This window comes from Trachypithecus francoisi, unplaced genomic scaffold (assembly GCF_009764315.1).
Source record: "Trachypithecus francoisi isolate TF-2019V2 unplaced genomic scaffold, Tfra_2.0 Lachesis_group12, whole genome shotgun sequence".
Taxonomy (NCBI): domain Eukaryota; kingdom Metazoa; phylum Chordata; class Mammalia; order Primates; family Cercopithecidae; genus Trachypithecus; species Trachypithecus francoisi.
In genome coordinates, this window is record NW_022681457.1 from 24,396,148 (window position 1) to 24,417,070 (window position 20,923).

The following is a 20,923-nucleotide window of genomic DNA, read 5'->3' on the forward strand; positions in this document are numbered from 1 at the left end:
CGGAGTCTTGCTCTGTCGCCCAGGCTGGAGTGCGGCAGCACGATCTCGGTTCACTGCAAGCTCTGCCTCCCGGGTTCATGCCATTCACCTGCTTCAGCCTCCTGAGTAGCTGGGACTACAGCACCCACCACCATGCCCGGCTAATGTTTTGTATTTTTAGTAGAGACAGTGTTTCACCGTGTTAGCCAGGATGGTCTCGATCTCCTGACCTCATGATCTGCTTACCTCAGCCTCCCAAAGTGCTGGGATTACAGGCGTGAGCCACCACGTCCAGCTGTTTTTTCTTTTAATCATCTGGTTTTCCTTTATATGCTTTCCCCTAAATGACTAGTGACCTTCTCTCTGTTTATATTTAATAGTAAGGCAGTAAAAAGCTGAGTAGAAGCTCCATGTGTTTGAACTTGTCTTTTTAGCTGTTAACTTTCTTACTAGGATGATCATATAATGAACTTGCCTTTTTGTTGGGTAACCCCCACATGTTAGTAAGTGGTGGTCTTTTCTCTGGAGTTGTTTCATTTTCTCAAAGAAAAGTTCTGCCGTATCTTAAGAGCCTGTGGAATGAATATATGTTGTCTGCTTGAGCTCCAGGAGCAGGAAGTAAAGGATACCGAGGACCCTACGGTTTCCTATTTTTAGACTGACAGTTACTCAGCTTCTGAAGTCATCACTGTGTCTAGTGTACTGGAGTTCATATCACTTTCTATTCAGTTTTTCCAAAGAATACATCTTCATTTTCCTATATGGGGGATGGCTGGAGAGGGGGTGAAGAAGGGTATTGGTTGCAAGGAGGGACCTGGGAATTGAGTTCATACAAGTTTTTGTCAGTTTCCTTGGTTTTCGTTTTGAGTCTCCCCTCTGCTTTCCGTGATGTCTCTGGCCTTTGTATACTGTTGCTCTTCAAGTTCCGCAAGATGAATTTGCTTACTTTTCATGGGTATCCCACCGAAACATCTCCTTCCTAACTCACAAACTTGGGTTGCATTTCCCCTGCTCTGTTGTGTTGTAAATGGCCTGATGTAGTTTTTTAAATTTTATCTCATACCCCCTTTTATTCTTATTTTTTTCATTTGTTCTCAATTTAATGATTATTAATCATTTGGTCATTCAAGGATAAACATTGCCGGTTCATTGTTAATCTTATTACCTAGTAGTGCTGGTGTTTGAGGACAGAAAATCACAAATGAAAATGTACTAGGGAATGAATTATTTGATTGTAGAATGTATATCAACACAGGGGAAAAATTTACAAGTGGCTAGTTGACTTCTAGCTGCAAAACACAATTTATGTTATAGCCATTGAATCCCTGAGATCTTAGAAGTTGTTCGGTCCAAAGCTAACATTTGTTGAGTCTTCACCTGTGGTATATTATCTCATTTAACCAACCAAACCTTCTGAGATAGTTACTTTTGTCTCCATTTTACAGATAAGGAATCTTACATTTAGAAAGGTTTAGCGGTGTTCACAAAGGCCACAGCTAATAAATGGTGGTACTGCGATTCACCTGAGACAGTAACTCAAGACTGTGTGCTCATAAGCACTATGCTGTGTAGTCCCCTATTTATACATCAGTCCATGTTCCAGACAGTTGAGTATCTAATCGTTATTTCAGGTTATAGTGAGCTAATGACTTTTCCTGGAAGTATTTTCAATTTTCAGATAGACCGTTATTGCTAAAAACTTTCTTCTTTTGGTGAGTTGAAATCAGCCTGTATGTAGTCTTACAGAGTAAGAGAATAGGTTTGCTCTATAGTCGAGTAAGAGAATAGGGTTGTTTCCCCTTCTAGGACAATTACTCCCATTTTCTCCAGTGGTACAGAGTTTCCCATGCCCATCACTATTTTCGTAAAGGTCTTTTTGAAATCACTTTAGTGTTTCAGGCTTATGTTCACCTAGAGGTCCTCCTTCTGGTTCTGTGTTTTCCACATGAAATCTGAGGGACTTTGTAACTTTCTTAGGTCTTCTATACTTCCGGGATCTAATGATAGAAACTGAGTTCTTTTAAAATCTTCAGCAGCTTATAGTTTAGTTGGGGAGACATGAAATGGATGTTAAAGATAAATGACTGTACAATTAAATGCCAGAAGACTAATATTATGATAGTTCAATAATAATGATAAAGCCAACACATTAGATGTCAGGCAATCTTCTAAGTACTTTACATATATTAGCTGATTTAATCTGCACAACAACTCTGTGAGATAGATACTATCATTACTGACATTTCACAGCTAAGGAAAATGAGACAGGTATAGTAATTTGATTAATAAGTATCAGCCAAGTTTTGAGCTGATACTGTCTAGCTCCACAGTACATGTTTGTAATCCTTACATTGTACTAGACAAATGTATAGGACTTTGGAGAAGGGAATAATCACTGTAGAGTGAGATAGTTGTCAGTGGAACTTGGACTGGAACTTTAAGTACTGATGGAGTTTAGTACAATCAGACAAGAAGTATGAAGGATGGCTAGATGATAGAAACGTCCTGAGCAGAACCACCAAGGTCAAATGTTGTGGGAAATCTATGGTAGGATATTTATGAGGTAGACTGTTTAAGGGAGCAGTGAAACCTATATCTTGTGTTAATTTGGCTTATAGGGACCTGAGTGATCTGGCCCTGTGTACCACCCTTACTGTTTTCCTCTACCTGCAAGCCACACTGGCTTGCTTTCTGTTCTTTGAATGTGCAAAGTGTGCTGGCATCCTAGGGCCTTTGCACTCTCTGATTTCCCTGCCTAGAGTGCTCATCACCCAGAACTTTTATGTCTGGTTCCTTATTGTCATTCACAGGGGTCCCCGCCCTGGGCCACGGACTGGTACCAGTCTGTGGCCTGTTAGGAACCAGGCCGCAAGCAGAAGGTGAGCGGCAGGTTAGCAAGCGAAGCTTCCTCTGTGTTTACAGCCATTCCCATCACTACTCGCATTACAGCCTGAGCTCTGCCTCCTGTCGGATCAGCGGTGGCATTAGAGTCTCATAGAAGTGTGAACCCTATTGTGAACTGCATATGCAAGGGATCTAGGTTGCATGCTCCTTATGAGAATCTAATGCTTGATGATCTGTCACTGTCTCCCATCATCCCCAAATGGGACAGTCTAGTTGCAGGAAAACAAGCTCAGGGCTCTGATTGATTCTACATTATGGTGAGTTGTATAATTATTTCATTATATATTGCAATGTAATAATATAAATAAAGTACACAATAAATGTAATGCACTTGAATCATCCTGAATCCATCCCCACCCCCCAGTCCATGGAGAAATTGCCATGAAATCGGTCCCTTGTTCCTGAAAGGTTGGGCACTGCTAGTTATTCAGGTTGCAGCTTGGTCTTTTCTGACCACACATCCTAAAGAAACCTTCCAGTCCTTCCTGAGCACATGAGCCGGTTTTATTTTTATTGTGGTTCTCATCTCTGAATGGTGTACAAACACCATTGGTTATCTGTTCAATACTCATCCCTCTTTCTTTTTTGCTGAAGAATCCTGATTTTGTTTGCAGTAACAGTATCCACCAAATACTCATTTTTCTAGTCTCCTATTTCTTTAGAAACACTTTGGTGTAAGTGAAATATAAGTGGGTGTGTGCTGGAAGTTTCTGGGAATGCTTTTGCTCTCCTGCTGTAATGGGATGTAGATGCAGTGCTGTTCTCTTACATCCACCTGCCCCTTCAGTGAATATAAACTAACACTTGGGGTTTCAACAGTCCTATTTGATTCAGAGAGAAAGGTCAAGAGAATTGTAGAAGCTGTTCATCTGATATCAATTAATCAAAGTAGCAATGTCAGACTGGTGAAAACAGTTTGTATTATTTGAAATTGTTGTTATTGTTTTCTATTTTTTATTTATTTGTCACTTGCAACAAAATATTCCTAATTAATGTAAATGATGTTGCCATTGATAGAAATGGAGAAGTCTGGAAGAGAGCTACTTTTAGGAGGAAGAAATGGAAATTTTATGATCAATTTAAATTGATGTTGCAGTCATGCCTCCACTGACTACTGCTGGAGGTGGTAATGGTTATACCAGAACAAAACTACCTATGCTCAGATCCTGACTGTGTCAGTTACTAATTGTGTGACCTTATACGAGTCACCTAATCCCTCAATATTTCAGTTCTCCCATCTGCAAAAACATGGATGATAATAAAGCCTAGCAGAGAAATTGTTGAGACTGATAGTAGATAATATTAAGGAAGAGAATATAGAAGGAGTGAATGTAGAGAGAAGATAAAGGAACAATTGATTTTTATCTGCATTTCGGGATGTGGAAATAAGTAGAGTCAATGAAGGAGGAGATGGAGAATAAATCATTCAGAAAATATAAGGAAAAACAGGAAAGCAAAATATCGCAGAAATCAGGGAAATGGTATTTTAAGAAAGAAATACTCAGCAGTGTTGATTGCAGTAGAAATAATAGAAACTAATAACAGGCCTTTTTATTTGAGGGCTAGAAGAAAGTATTTTTTTAAGAGAGTGTTTTAAGTACAGTGAGGGGTAAAAGTTGGATACAAGGATTTAAGATTTTGTAGTGAGGAAATAGGATAGTTAACATCACTTGCACACTTAGCTTAGTTTAACTATATGAGCTCTTGTAATAAAAAACAGGAATATATTTTTCCATGTATACTCTTTATTATATACGGTCATACATTGCTTAATGATGGGGATATGTTCTGATAAATGTGTTGTTAGGTGATTTCATTGTTGTTTAAACATAATTGGATGTACTTGCACAAACCTGGAATGGTATAGCTTACTACATACCTAGGCTGTATGGATGGGTTGAGTATATCCCTAATCTGAAAATCTGAAATCCAAAATACATCAGAATTCAAAACATTTTGAGTGCTGACATGATACCAAAAGGAAATGCTGTTTGGGATATTTAGGATTTCAGATTTTGGATTTTTGAATTTTCAGCTTTGGAATGCTGAACCAGTAAGTGTATATAATGCAAATATTTCAAAATCTGAAAAAAATCCAAAATGGAAACACTTCTGGTCCTAAACATTTCAGGTAAGGAGTAGTCAACCTGTATAGCCTGTTGCTCCTAGACTACAAATCTGTACAGCCAGTTACTGTACTGAATACTAGAAGCAGTTATAACACAATGGTAAGTATTTGTGTATCTAAATGTATCTAAACATAGAAAAGATATTATAAAAAGATGGTATAAAAAATTAAAAAATGGTGTACCTGTGTAGGGAATTTACATGAATGGCACCTGCAGGACTGGAGGTTGCTCTGGGTGAATCAGTGAGTCTACGGTGAGTGAATGTGAAGGCCTGGGACACTACTGTACACTATGGTAGACTTTATAAACACTGTACACTTAGGCTACACTAAATTTATGAGAAAACATTATATTTCTTCAATAATAAATTAACCATATCTTTCTGTAACTTTGTTTTTTTTTTTTTTTTTTGAGATGGAGTCTCGCCCTGTTGCAGGCGGGAGTGCAGTGGAGCAATCTTGGCTGACTGCAACCTCCACCTCCCAGGTTCAAGCAGTTCTTTGCCTCAACCTCCCGAATAGCTGGGATTACAGGTGCCCGCCACCATGCCTGGCTAATTTTTGTATTTTTAGTAGAGATGGGGTTTCACCATCTTACTGTAACTTTTTAACTTTATAAACTTTTAAATTATTTTTAGTTTTTTGACTGTTTTACAAGCACTTAGCTTAAAACACACATTGTACAGAGCTACAAAGATATTTTCTTTCTATTCTTATTCTAATATTTTTTCTATTTTTAAATTTTTAAATTTTTTTCCTTTTAAACTTTTTTGTTAAAAATGAAAACACAAACATACACATTAGTTTAGGCCTACCCAGGGTCAGGATCATCAATACCACTATCTCTACCTCCAAGTCTTGTCCCACTAGAAAGTCTTCAGGGACAGTAACACACATGGAGCTGTCATCTCCTATGATAACAGTGCCTTCTTCTGCAGTGCCTCCTAAAGCACCTGCCTGAGGCTGTTTTATAGGTAATTTCTTTTTTAAAAAGTAAAATGAGTACACTCTAAAATAATAAAAAATATTGTATAGTAAATACTTAAACCACTAAGTCATTTATTATCAAATATTATGTACTGTACATAATTTTATCTGCCATACAATCGGTTTGTTTACACCAGCATCACTACAGACTTGTGAATAATGCATTGTGGAATGACATTATGACAGCTGTGACAACACTAGGTGATAGGAATTTTTCAGCTCCATTATCTTATAGGACCACTGTCGTACGTGGTCCTTGTTGACTGAAATGTTATTATGTGGCACATGACTGTACTATTTACATTACTATATATTTTACATTTATACATATTACTGAACAGGGTTGTGTGCACAAGATTATGCATATCACCCTTTAAGCAATTTAAAGACTTGTTAAAGGTGATTTTTGACAATGCTTGATTTTGCAATATGGGCTGACTTTGGAGCTTAACCACTACATAGAGTATAGCTCTAGTGTGGTGAATATATGCTACATAGCTGTACACTGCCCTGTACTGGGTATAATTTTATATATGTGGTGGCAGGGACTAGTGGAAAAAGTTTTGGCTTGAGGAGAAGCGATCATCTCCTGGTTCTATTTCTGTCCTGCCAACTACTAGCTTTATTATGGTATACATTGCTTAACTTCTGTCCTCCAGCTTTTTCTTTTGTAAATTCTGAAACCTGTCAACTCAGTACGTGTGATAAAAATATTTGATCTCCTGAAATCTATGCTTTGCCTTTTAGCTAATAAAGTAGATTCAGTGTAGCTTCAGCTGTGTTATTATAATGTAACAGAGTATAGAATTGCCTGTTCTAAAGTTGTTGAGCAAACCACTGAATTCCCTTTTAAAAAACAACTATGAGATGGTTAATTCAGTTACCTTAAAAATTTTTTTAAATAATAGTTTTCTCCTACTATGTAATAGAAGAATTACATGTTAGAAAGTTTGAAAAATAGGCTGGCCGTGGTGACGCATGCCTGTAATCCCAACACTTTGGGAGGCAGAGGCAGATGGATCACTTGAGTTCAGGAGTTTGAGACCAGCCTGGGCAACATAGTGAGACCCCATCTGCATAAAAAAATACAAAATTAGCCAGGTACGGTGGCACATACCTGTAGTCCCAGCTACTCGGGAGCCTGAAGTAGAAGGACCATTTGAGTCCAGGAGGTCGAGGCTGCAGTGAGCCGTGATCATGCCACTGCGCTCCAGCATGGGCGACAGAGTGAGAGTATGTTTCAAAGGAAAGAAGCTTGGAAAATACAAGTGTGTGTGTAGACACACACACACACACAGACACACACACACGAGAAAAATCACTTTCATTCAGAGATAACAATATTTCGTTATCTTTCAGTCTTTTCAAAATATATATTTGAAATTATTTTAACATAATTGAAACTAAATTTTGTAACTTTATATCTTGTTTTTTTTTTTTTTGAGACAGAGTCTCACTCTGTCACCCATGCTGGAGTGCAGTGGCACGATCTCGGCTCACTGCAAGCTCCGCCTCCTGGGTTACGCCATTCTCCTGCCTCAGCCTCCCGAGTAGCTGGGACTGTAAGTGCCCACCTTATTTTTTGTATTTTTAGTAGAGACGGGATATCACTGTGTTAGCCAGGATGGTTTCAATCTCCCTACCTCGTGATCCGCCCACGTTGGCCTCCCAAAGTGCTGGGATTACAGGTGTGAGCCACCGTGCCTGGCTTATATCTTGTTTTTTTAGGATTATATAATAAACATTTTCCAAGTTTTCAAATAATTTAGATTAACTTTGATTTTGTATAGTGTCTCCATGTCACATAGATAGCCTAAATTGTATTTTTTCATTTGGATTTTATATCATCCATTATGGAAGGACTTTTAAGGTTTTGACAGTGTAGCCATTCTTGTAATATAAAATAGAACACTAACCTTTTTACATTTTAAAATTTCAGAATCAAATTGTGATTAAAGCTGTTATTATAAACATCCATGTGCAGGATTTTATGTGGACATAAATTTTCAACTCATTTGGGTAAACCTTTAATATATTGTTAATTTGATACTCTTTAAAATATTTAAATAAACTCAGGAAAGTTTGGAAAATAATTCTCCAAGCCTGAATCAATAAATATTGTGCATAAGGAGACCATTTGCAAAAAGATTTGCAAAAAGTAGATGCATTTTTAAATTAAAGGGTAGTGCGTTCCTTTCTGACATTTTTTTTCACCTGGGACACAGATTTGAATCTTAACTTTGATGAGCAACTTAGTCCTATATTAATAAACCCGGAAAACTCCTTTCTTAATCTTGAAAGAAAGGACTAAGAGATGATAATGTTAGCTCTGCTGTGTTGATCTCAAAATGATATGTGGATACTTGCCCATTAGATGCTGGACTTTTACAAGTGACATTAAATGAATATAAAAATGACAACAGTTTTTGGACTATATTCCAGCTGTTGGCTGGAGGTGAAAGATGATTAATCAGATGCCAATAGTCTCTGCCTCTTATTTTTCATTTTACACATTTTTGCTCTTGTCTCTTACCTCTTTTGTAGGATATAAATAAATTTTAGCAATGTATAAATAAGCACAGTATGAACTATAGGATCTGATTTTCGTCATGTCTAGTTTTGTTAATATTGATTGTTTTTAAATGGTTCATTTCCATTCAGTTAAAAATATGTTTTATATAGCTGTCTCATTGAACTATTTTTTATTTTATATCATATGCTAGGCCTACCTATCTGGCCATGTTTCAAGAGAATCTGTAAATGTAATATATAAGAAATTGATGATCCTTCAGGTGAATGTTGACATTTGAGATAATGTAGTTTTACCTCTGAAATTATCTTTTAAAAACAAATTGCCGGCCGGGCGCGGTGGCTCAAGCCTGTAATCCCAGCACTTTGGGAGGCCGAGACGGGCGGATCATGAGGTCAGGAGATCGAGACCATCCTGGCTAACACGGTGAAACCCCGTCTCTACTAAAAATACAAAAAAAACTAGCCGGGCGACGTGGCGGGCGCCTGTAGTCCCAGCGACTCGGGAGGCTGAGGCAGGAGAATGGCATAAACCCGGGAGGCGGAGCTTGCAGTGAGCTGAGATCCGGCCACTGCACTCCAGCCTGGGCGACAGAGTGAGACTCCGCCTCAAAAAAAAAAAAAAAAAAAAACAAATTGCATTTAACTGACACAATTATGATGTATATAAATATTGTATTCTTTTTAGCATTCTCTGTAAATTGCATAGTAACTTTTCGGAATCCCGGTGGCCCTGATTACCTATTGAAAATTTCTTTTTGTCAGAACATCCTTTATTCAAAGTGTTTAATTCATTTTTTAAGGAAAATCATTAAAATTTTTGAATAGAACTTGTTTAACAGAAATATTTAAAATTGTTGATGTTATACTTGTGAATTCCAAATTGATGGGCTATAAAGATTGTGAGTATCCTCACAAAATTCTAGGTATTGCCTTTTTTTTTGTATGTAGTGTAACTTTAGAAGATAATATGTAAAATGTGGATTATTACTATTTGTGAGAAGACCATTTTTCATGTTGACTAGATTATTGTAGAAATAGTTTACTTAAAATATTTTTTAAAAGAGAATCTTTGAAAAGACCAAAGTTATTTTTTAAAAATAACTTCATATTATTGCTTTTGATCTTCTTAACAGTTCTCTGAGGTAGAAAAATTGGATTTCTTTTGCTCTGTTTTTATACACTTGGTCTTAGCCAAAAAGCCAAGCAGTGATTGCCCTGTTTTATAGATGTTATTCAGGTAGAGTGATGTGTCCAAGGTCACATCAAGGTAAGTTACAAAACAGAGATTAGAATGGACCTTCCGACTCAGTTTACTGCCTAGATTACCAAACACTCTTTTACAGTATTTTACCATAGTCAGTGATACCATTTTGTTTCATTGTCTATTACTACCTAAAGAAGATAAATTACAACCTAACTCTCTAGTATTTTTTCAAACTAATGTGACCAGAAAACTTACTTTGGGGAAGTGGGAGGTGTGAGTGAGCATATTCTTTGATGATTTAATCCTAATGAAGAAGCATGTATTTACCTATAAATAAACAATACAATGCTAATCATTTTTTGTCTTTTAGCCAGAACAGGTAAAGGAACAGCACTGGGTGAATGTAAATGAAAGAAGCTAACAGGGGAGGTTCAGGGCTAAAACGGTAGATTTGTCATGTGGTCTTAGTGTGCACTATTGCATCCAATAAGGAATTCTTCTATACTTTCTGTTACAGATGCTGAAATTTTCTTCTAAGGAGAAATATCCCTTATTTACTTTTGTAAATGGTCATTCCAGAGACTATGATTTTACATCTACTACAACCAATGAAGAAGACCTTTTTTCAGAGGATGAAAAGAAACGATTAAAAAGATTTAGCATGGAAGAGTTTGTCTTGCTTTAAAGATTAGTACATTTGTGCTTGATGAGAATAATTCCGTTGAAAGGGGAAAATGAAGAGGAACAAGTGTATTCGAAATGTTTATTTTCACAAATATCTTAATTTTTTATGTTCTTTAAGAAAAAGAACATTTGAAAATATAAAAGTTTAAAGATATTTTTCTAAAAGAGGAATGATTTAATGAATCTTGCTTTCTAATAAATAAATTGAGTGATTCTGGTTGCATTCCTATTTCCCTAAGATCTACTAGTGATAATTCTGCCTTAACTGTAAGGCTTTTAGTCTTCAAAGTCTTCCACGTGAGCCCATTGTTCTCATGAAGATTTTGTGATATTAACCCTCCCCCAAAGACTGGGATCACCAAATAGTTTCAAAATTCTCAGTTTGTACTAATGACCAGAAGATCAGAGAAGGAAGCTTTAATGCTGTCTAGCCTACTGCTATTAATGCAATCAAAGAATGCTTTTGCATATGTGTTGATAATTAAATAGTATTTGTTAACTGTGATATGCATACACTTATATAAGCAGAATTATGAGTTAAAGTAATATTTTGCAATATGATTTTTATAATGGCTCCTCATTATGCTTGCTGTTGAACCTTTTATGAGGAGTGAATATAAAGTGTTGGTTTTCCCTCACAAATGTAAAGGTTATGTTATTAATACTATTATAACTGCATCCAATCAAATCAGATAAAGGCAACTATAAAATAGTAGTAGTGTTTGTTTCCTATCCCAAGGGCAAAATTTTATGGGAACTCAATTTATTATGCAGTTTTCAAATCTAAAGTACCAAGAAAGATGTCACTAGGTTCTCTTCTATGTGATTTTTGTTTTTTTATATAAAGCAGTGTAGTGGTGTTTAGAAGCTGAGGCCACCTATAAGGCAAATCTGCCTTAAGTGTATTATTTGTTACTTAAAGGCAAATTTGTGATCTAAAAGTACAAGAGTGATTATTGGGCTAGGATTATAAAATACATAATAAAGATGTGAGAAGATAAAATGCTTTTGTTTTGGTTTTAATGTTGGGATTATTTTAATCCTTTCATTTGAAAAATCGATGTCTCAAATGAATTCTGTTCATTTATAATAAATGCATATATTGCTTTGAAAACAATATTAATTTTTTTAAGTGGAGCTTTCATGTTTCAGTGTAGAAACGTTACTGGTAAAGACATAAAATTGTGTATCATCTAAAGTCATTAATCTCTTCCATCAGAAAACCTATTTGTTTAGAGTTGCATGTAAAGCTGAAAGAGAGGGTGGGCGGATTGTTTTAGTATACCTGATGAGAAAAATCAGGTTTGACATTTCTCAGTGAGGATGACTTACTGGATTGAAATAAATAGTCTGGAATCTAAAAATTTTCTTTAGTCTAGGTACAGACAGGACAAATTAAGTCCAATACTAATTTTCCTAGACTGTCAAAGCAATATAGGAACCAGAAGCCAGTGGTATACCAGATTTTATACAGTGCAGTCTTCTGATCTAAGCTATTGCAATTTACTGTTCCTACATAGCTGCAGTATTCACAGGATTCTACAGTAAACACATCCAATGAGAGCACCCATACCTTGAAGTGGGTCTGAACCAGTTGTCAATGTTCTTACAAGAACTAATATGAAAGCTTAAGAGCCGCAGAGTAGCATTGTTATTTCCTCAACATATTTAGGGATCATTTTTAGGTAGATTATTGGAATGAGACAAGATTACACCTGGGCAAAGTTAATGTGAGAGGAGGCAAAAATATCTTTTACATTGAATTGTATGGAAAACACTTAGTATATTTTACAGACAAATCTTACAATACAGTCATCCTCATGACTGGGAATAAATGTTTGGAATCAAATTGTTTTACATAATATGCACACATAACAGTATTGACTTATATGTGTAAGTGAATGAATGCATGCATGATAATTGAGAGAGGGTCAATTTATTTTGTCTGGTAATTCACCTTCAGTCAAAGACCAGCCAAAAGTTATGCTAATCTTTTATTTGGAAGGCAGCAACAAAAGTATATCATTAGAGTTAGAATAAACGTACTGTACATCCTGGTTTCAGACTTTGTTGTGAACACAGATTTCAAGTTCTGACAGCTAGTAAACTCAGTCAATAAAGCTTATGGATGATCTCTTTCAGCCTGGAATAAAGGAAAGTCAAAAAGGACAAGATTCTAAGATGAGTGTTCTGTTAGAATTATGATAGGAGAATCCTCCATTTGCACATCAATATTAAGATACTGGATTTTATCATTAACATTTCAGAAATGAATTTTTAAAATTCTTGATGTGACTTTTTGATGTTGAAGATTTCTTTTCTCTTTTCTTCATAAGATTTGACACTTTGAATCCCTTTTTGTCAAGGTGTTAACCACCAGCAGGCAATCTTAAGAGTCATAATTTGCTGAATGAGTGAAGAAAAAGATCCTTTGTATTGTAAGTATAACCAGAAAATTTCCTTGAGGTATTCATATTTCTGTTTTTACATTAAACCAACCTCATTAAATCTGTATTAGTGAGAAGACAACTGTAGAGGATTAAAAATTTAGGTTGCTTTTGTGTTCTTTATCATTAGGTTTTAACATTATCCGAGGGCAAACATATCTAAATATATATGTTAATTCCATCTTGTTTTTAGAAGAATTAACAGCAAAAATGACTTAGCTATATAATCTATCTAATTTTAGGTAATAATCTCTATTTTCTAGAGATCTCTAGTTCCCTTCTATTATTCAATACTAGTAGAAAGCACTTTATTCTTTTTATTATTTTATTTTATTTTTTATTATACTTTTAAGTTCTAGGGTACATGTGCACAACATGCAGGTTTGTTACATATGTATACATGTGCCATGTTGGTGTGCTGCACCCGTTAACTCATCATTTACATTAGGTATATCTCCCAATGCTATCCCTCCCCCCCTCCCCCACCCCACGACAGGCCCCTCTTTTTTTCTTTAATTTTTACTAGGAAGAAATTTCATTTTCATAGTTTAACACAGATCACCTTTAATAGCTTGCATTTGACATTGTCTTTTTGACTATATGTTCCTACATAATCATGAAAAACTATAAAGGATTTTCTAAAATCAAGAACAGGAGGAAGGACAGATAATGACAGAACAACTTGAAAATATGAAATCACTACATGAATTGTTACTTAAACAGGTATGGGTAGGAAACCGAGAATTTAAAATCATGGTGATATAGAAGCAAGATATTCAGAATATATGATAGACGCAATTCTTGGAAAGGATAAGGGATTGTTTTCTATAAAAAAGGAGAGTAAATGTCTTCCCCAAAAAAACTCTAGGCGAGTAAATATTTATCGTGTGATATTTACTATACCTTCAGTATTGTCAGTCAACCACCATTCCATAGTGCTATTTATTTGAGCCTTTATACTGAGTACTCAGATACAGAACTGAAAAGGTGAAACATCAGGCCAGGAAAATTGGAAACATCCTATTGATTCTAAAATATAAATTTTATATCATTTTATAGTTTGAATCTTAAGTCAGTTTTAAAATCTTAAGCATTTTTGTGTGGCTTTCATGGTTATTTAAAGACTTTTTCCTTGCCTATAAACTTTGAAAAATATTATATTTAGAGTTGGTATTGCAGACACATTTTTGAGTTAGCATTTTCCTTTCTTTTTTACAGTCCTTCTTGACGTTATTGGTGGCAAGCAATGGCCCAAAACATTCACAACTACAGTTATAAAATTTCACTTATTCTCTCACAGTGACAAGAAAAATATGCTAAATGTGGAGAATACATGTTATTAGAAGGGAAGATTACTCTTTTACTGTGCTACCCTCTCTGCAACCAGTTCTTCTAGAAATGTAGAAACTCAGTCTTCCAAAATTGTCATCCAAAAGTGAATGATAAGAAAGTGTTCTACTCAGAATTGTCTTTCATTTACATTATTTAAAAATTACTTATAAATATACATGTATTTATATGTATTATAAATACATATTTATACTAAGATAATATACATTAATAAAAATAGAGAAGTCAAGGGTTTTATAAGAAGTTGTTTTACAAGCAGGAAAGGTAAACAAAAGCTGAAATCCAACAGAAGTTAGAACAAGGATGAGAGAATGACTAACAGCAAGTTTTGAGTGTATCTAGGCAAATACACCATAGCAAACTGATATAAAAATACATGAATTAAAAAGTATTGTGGGTTGGGATGATTTAAAGTTAAATGTAGGCAGTAGAAGAATGTAAATACTGATAAGGGCCAGTGGATATGGGGCTACCATGTTGCAGAACTCCATGGAACACTATTTTTTAGTATATGTTATGTGAATGGTACTCCCTGGAATTGGGCAATGTAGCATTTCAGTTCCTAATATTTACATGCTACTTGCTATTTATGCTGCACTGTTCAGTTTAGTTCACTTGTATTAAAATATAGCTAATGAGGCCAGGTGCGGTGGCTCAAGCCTGTAATCCCAGCATTTTGGGAGGCCGAGACGGGCGGATCACAAGGTCAGGAGATCGAGACCATCCTGGCTAACCCAGTGAAACCCCGTCTCTACTAAAAAAAATACAAAAAACTAGCCAGGCGAGGTGGCGGGCGCCTGTAGTCCCAGCTACTTGGGAGGCTGAGGCAGGAGAATGGCATAAACCCGGGAAGCGGAGCTTGCAGTGAGCTGAGATCCGGCCACTGCGCTCCAGCCTGGGCGACAGAGCGAGACTCCGTCTCAAAAAAAAATATATATATAGCTAATGAATCTAAGATGGAGAATTAGATCTGGGATTGATGGGATGATTAAAATGAGTTCTGGGACTTAGATGATCACATAATGGAACAGGTCAGGAGAGTCCATGGTCAACTGTCTGGTTATTTAAATTATTTCTAAAATACTTTAAATAGATATCATATGGAAAGGATCAACCCATACTTACATGATACTTCAACATATTATTTTCATTTTTCTATACTCCCTTCTACTTCAGGTTCATAGTCTCATTACTCTTTAAGCATGTTCAATAGGTTGAATTTTGATTCCTATTTCTTTATTCTGTTGATGAAGAAGGCCACCACTTATTCAGTCTTTCGTATTTGGATCTATATACTGACCGTTTTGTGCCTCTGACCTGCATGCTGGTCTTTCCCGTGACTTGTGATTGGCTTCTAGACCTGATCTGGGCTTGGCCAGTTTTATGGCCACTAGCACATGTCTATACCTAGAGAGACACTCTTGATTTTGTGTGTAATATGTTCCCATAAACACTTGAGACAGTTGAATATGAAGGAACTGAACAATAGATATTTTAAAACAGTATTTTAAGGAGAGTTCTTATGCAGAGAGTTAAAAATATCAAAATGTTTAAAACAAAATTGTTTTTAATCATACAGGCTTTTACATAGTCTTGATGATACACTTCTGGTATCTCACAGATGATCTTTATTTTTGTTCTTTTGTAGTAGAACATGCAATTGACTGACTTAAAGTTAACTTACAGTAGAATCTACAGTTGACTGAGCATTTCATTGAGGCCAATGATTATTTCTCTTTATATGAATTAAATTTATGAGATCTACATTTCTTAGCACTAGTTTTAGCACTGTGATTTTTCTGTTTTCCTGCAAAATAAGAGGGAATGAAATATAAAATCCAACAATTATCTAATCTGCTATACAAAGATTGTGATATTAGCTGGCAGGCAGCATCAGCTCAGAGCTCAAAGTGCATCTTTGTCAGATGATGTTTAAAAGTCCAAATTCTATAATGTTTAAGGTGGCTCAGGGGTGTCAGATGATATATGTCTAATGTCTGCATAGTTCTGTATTCTTTTTGTTTTGGCCATTCTACTTGTGGGTGAAGTAGTATCTTGTGGTTTTCTTTGTTAAATAATAGCTTTATTGAGATGTAATTTACACATTAGACATTTCAACCTTTTAAAGTAAAATAACTTTAAAAACCACAATTTAGTGGTTTTTAATATATTCATAGAGTTCTGCAATGATTACCATTACCAAATTCCTATTTTAATTACCCCAAAAAGAAGCCCTGTACCCACTCACTTCCTATTCTTCACCCCTCTTTTTTTCCATCCCCAGCCCTAGGAACCACTAATCTACTTTCTGCCTATATGGATTTGCCTAATCTGAACATTTCATCTAAATGGAACCATACACTATATGTCCTTTTGTGTCCGACTTCTTTAACTTGCCATAATTTTTTTCAAGATTCTTCCATGTTGTTACATGTATTTGTTAGCACCTCGTTACTTTTTTTTATGACAGTAATATTCTATTAGATGGGTATACCACATTTTCTTTATTCATCATTTGATGGACATTTCGTTTTTTTCTACTTTTTAGCTACTATGAATAATGTTGTTCAGAACATTCGTGTACATGAGTTTGTGTGGGTGTATATTTTCATTTCTACTGGATATTTGCCTAGGAGTAGAGTTGCTGGTCATGTTGATAACTATGTTTAACTATTTGAGGAACTCCTAAACTGTTTTCCAAGGTGGTTCACCATTTTACAATCCTAGCAGCAATGTATGAGGGTTCTGGCTTTTCTACTTTCTCACTAACCCTTGTTATTGTCTAGCTTTTAAATTTTAGCCAGCAGAATATGTGTGAATGGTACCTTATTTTGGTTTCAATTTTCATTTTCCTAGTGACTGATAATGTTGAGTATCTTTCCATATACTTGTTGACCACTTTCATGTCTTCTTTGGAGAAATGTATACTTAAAATTTTGTTCATTTTAAAATTAGGTTATTTTGGTTTATATTATGGACTTATAAGAGTTCTTTGCATATTCAGGATACAAGTACTTTATCAGGTATATGATTTACAAGCATTTTCTCTTGTTCTGTAGGTTGTCTTTTTAGTTGTTCTTTTTTTTTTTAATTTATATTTTGGCAGAGTCTCGTTCTGTCACCAAGGCTAGAGTGCGGTGGCATGATCTTGGCTCACTGTGACCCCCACCTCCTGGGTTCAAGTGATTCTCGTGCCTCAGCCTCCCAAGTAGCTGGGATTACAGGCTTGCACCACCATGCTGGCTAATTTTAGTATTTTTTTAGTGGAGATGGGGTTTTGCCATGTTGGTCAGGCTGGTCTTGAACTCCTGGCCTCAAGTGATCTGTCTGCCTCGGCCTCCCAAAGTGCTGGGATTACAGGTGTGGGCCACCACGCCCACCCATCTTGTTACTTTGTTGATGGTATCCTATGAACTACTGAAAGTTTTAATTTTGATAAAGTCTAATTGATTTTTTTTTATTCCTTGTGCTTTTGGTGTTATATTTGACAAACCATTGATTAATTCAAGGTCCTAAAGGTCTGTACCTATACTTTCTCTTGAGTTTTATAGTTTTAGCTGTTACATTTAGGGGTTTTTGTTTGTTTGTTTGTTTGTTTGTTTTTTAGAGAGAGTCTCACTCTGTCACTGAAATGCAGGCTGGGATGCAGTGGTGCCATCTCTGCTCACTGCAACCTCTGCCTCCCGGGATCAAGCGATTCTCCTGCCTCAACCTCCTGAGTAGCTGGGATTACAGGCATGCACCACCACACCCAGCTAATTTTTGTAGTTTTGGTAGAGATGGGGATTCACCATGTTGGTCAGGCTGGTCTTGAACTCTGACCTCGTGATCCACCCGCCTTGGCCTCCCAAAGTGCTGGGATTACAGGCGTGAGCCACTGTGCTTGGCCTAGGTTTTTTTTTTTTTTTTTTTTTAATCTTTTTTGAGTTGATGTTTGTATATGGTGTGAAGTAGGTGTTTCTATATGTTCTTTTGCACGTAATGTCCAGTTGTCCAAGCAGCATTTGTTGAAAAGACTACTGTTTTCCCTATTGAATAGTGTTGGCACTCTTGTTGAAAATCATTTGATTGTAAATAGAAGGGTTTATTTCTAGACTCTCAAATCTATTTATCTAGCCTCATGCCAGTATGACACTGTCTTGATTACCATGGCTTTGTAATAAATTCTGAAATTGGGAGGTGTAAGTCCTTCAGCTCTGTTCTTCTTTTTCAACATTACTTTCGCTGTTCTGGATCCCCTGTATTTTCTTATGAATTTTAGGATCAGCATGGCAATTTCTGGAAAATTTTTTGTCATTTCTTTCAGTCTTCATTTATTTATTCTTTTTTTTTTTTTTTTTTGAGACAGAGTTTCGCTCTATTGCCCATGCTGGAGGGCAGTAGCATGATCTCAGCTCACTGTAACCTGGGCTCAAGCTATTTTCTCGCCTCAGCCTCACAAGTAGCTGAGATTACAGGTGTGCGCTACCACGCCCAGCTAATTTTTGTATTTTTAGTAGAGACGGGGTTTCACTATGTTGGCCAGGCTGGTCTTGAACTCCTGACCTTAAGTGATCCACCTGTCTCGGCCTCCCAAAGTGCTGGGATTACAGACATGAGCCACTACACCCAGCCCAGTCTTTATTTTTAAAACATACATCTTTATTTTTGTTATTGAAATTTTACATAGTATAAAATTGGCTCAAAATGCTGAAGATACATGTTTATAAAGTAAAACATGCAAAATATAGTTCTTAGAACTGTGATCATGTTGTATAAGAACAAATCAGTTATAGTAGATTACCTTATACCATTGCATCATCCAGAACAAGTGCTTCAAAAGTAAGGCTTTACATATTCACCCAATATTACTAGTTTGGAAAAAATTACGAATCTTTTATTTTGGGAAAAACAGATGCTTAATTTTTTGGTCAAACTCCAGTGTTATACAATGGAGAAGACATAATGACATGGTTTAACTGTAGAGTCAGACTGGCTCAGCTCAAATTGTGACTTTAGCACTTACCAGCAATACGGCCTTGAGCAAGTACTTAACATCTATAAAATGGGGACAACAGTCACTGTCGTAGTATAGTAGCAGCAGAAGGCTGTTATAAGGATTAAGGGAGGAAACATATGAAACACTTATTAGAAAAGTACCTGGCACACAGTAAGTACTCAATAAGTGTTAGCCTTTAAAAGTGTTGTAAAGATTTTATTCATGGCAGTCTCAAGATTTGAAAAGACTTTAAAATTCCTTTTTTTTTTTTTTGAACTGGCATTGGAATGCAAAAACTAGGAAAAATAAGACAAAAACATCTTAATTCTATGCTAATATTGAATGTCTGTGAAGCACTACAGAATACATTGAGATTTTTTAAAAAGTGACACTTCTGTCAGGGAGCTTAGAAATTTACTTAAGGATGGGGAAGATACACAAAAAACTCATACATGATCGAGAAAGAGAACGTTTATAATAGAAGTTATGCAAAGTAAAAGGTTATTTGGTTTCAAAAGAAGACAGCTCACATATGATGATGGGGATTAGGCAAGTCTTCCTGGAGGAGGTGGCATTTTGGATGAATTCTAAAAGTCTGATTTGATTTATATACAGGCAGTGATAAGGTGAGTATCTGAACTTATAAGAAACAACACAAAGACCGAGAGACAGGGTCCATGGTCCTGTTTTCTAAACAAAAGTGGGTTTGGGGCAGGGGTCATCCCCATAGAGCACAGTTGAGGTGGATGTGGCTGGTTTTGGTTTTGTGCTGGCTAGGGAGCACTGCTGGTATTTAGTAAGGGGGTGATGCTAAACATTCTGAGATGACTGAGGGCTGTGATGGTCAGGCTGAAATGTATACTTAGGTGGATGCCTAGGAAAGACACAGGAAGAAGAATGCTATGAAGGAAAAAACAAAGGGTGTAGAAATCAGAAGAGAAGGGGTTTAGTTTTAACACTTTAAAATATGAAGATTTAAAATTGGAATGTGATTTCTCAAGCCCTATTCTTAGATTCTGTTTTACCTAGATATAATTCTATAGATTCTATGCATATACTTAGTGAATTTATGTGTAAACTTAGTGAATTTAGATGGGGCAGAGAAAGAGTAGGTCATTTAATGCAGGGGTTCTTAACCTGATGAACCCATGAATAGAATTTAGGGGTTCATGAGCTTGGGTTGGAAAAATGTTTACATCTTTATTTTTACTAACATCTACCTGAAATATAGTATTTCCTTTCAATAAGAATACAGACAGCAAAATATAGCAGTGTTAGCAGTAGCTAGAACATTACTACTAATAGAAATTATAGATATTTTTATATTATGGCTAACATAGATACCTTGAAGTATTTACACTGCTTTGAAATTTTGGTAGGTTTTGCTGCTAGGATTTTCAAATCTGTTGACAGAGAAGCAAATATATTACTGTACACATTTTTAAAAATTTTAACTATTCCCTTTATTCATGTGCATTTTAATTTACATTTAAAAACATTTTTCTGAGAAGGAGACACTAGGTTTTACTAGGCTTGCAAATGATGTAAAGTGATGAAGTTTGGGAAATAGAAAAGTAGAAGGTGGTGAGAATGATAGGAAAAACAATTTCAGGATGAAATTTGGAGTTGGAGCATGCTGAGTGAAATAGATGGTGTAAGCATCTGCAGAAGAGAGCGTGAAGTGGCAGTAGAGTCGCCTGGAAGTGGGAGTGCAAAGCTACCTGAATCAG

At 35.9% G+C, this 20,923-nt stretch overlaps 1 protein-coding gene across 8 annotated transcripts in view; it reads left to right on the forward strand.

The window, feature by feature from the left end:
- ATG4C (autophagy related 4C cysteine peptidase) overlaps positions 1 to 11,532 on the forward strand; it is an 84,623-nt gene extending 73,091 nt beyond the window's left edge. For 5 of the 8 annotated variants that reach the window (XM_033225120.1, XM_033225119.1, XM_033225118.1 and 2 more), the window contains one exon: positions 10,252 to 11,417. In XM_033225120.1, the coding sequence (XP_033081011.1) occupies positions 10,252 to 10,419 (168 nt within the window). In that variant the 3' untranslated portion in view covers positions 10,420 to 11,417. Of the gene's footprint in view, positions 1 to 10,251 lie in introns of all 8 variants that reach the window. The other 3 variants (XM_033225123.1, XM_033225117.1, XM_033225124.1) reach the window with 1 other exon arrangement.
- The last annotated feature ends 9,391 nt before the right edge of the window (positions 11,533 to 20,923 follow it).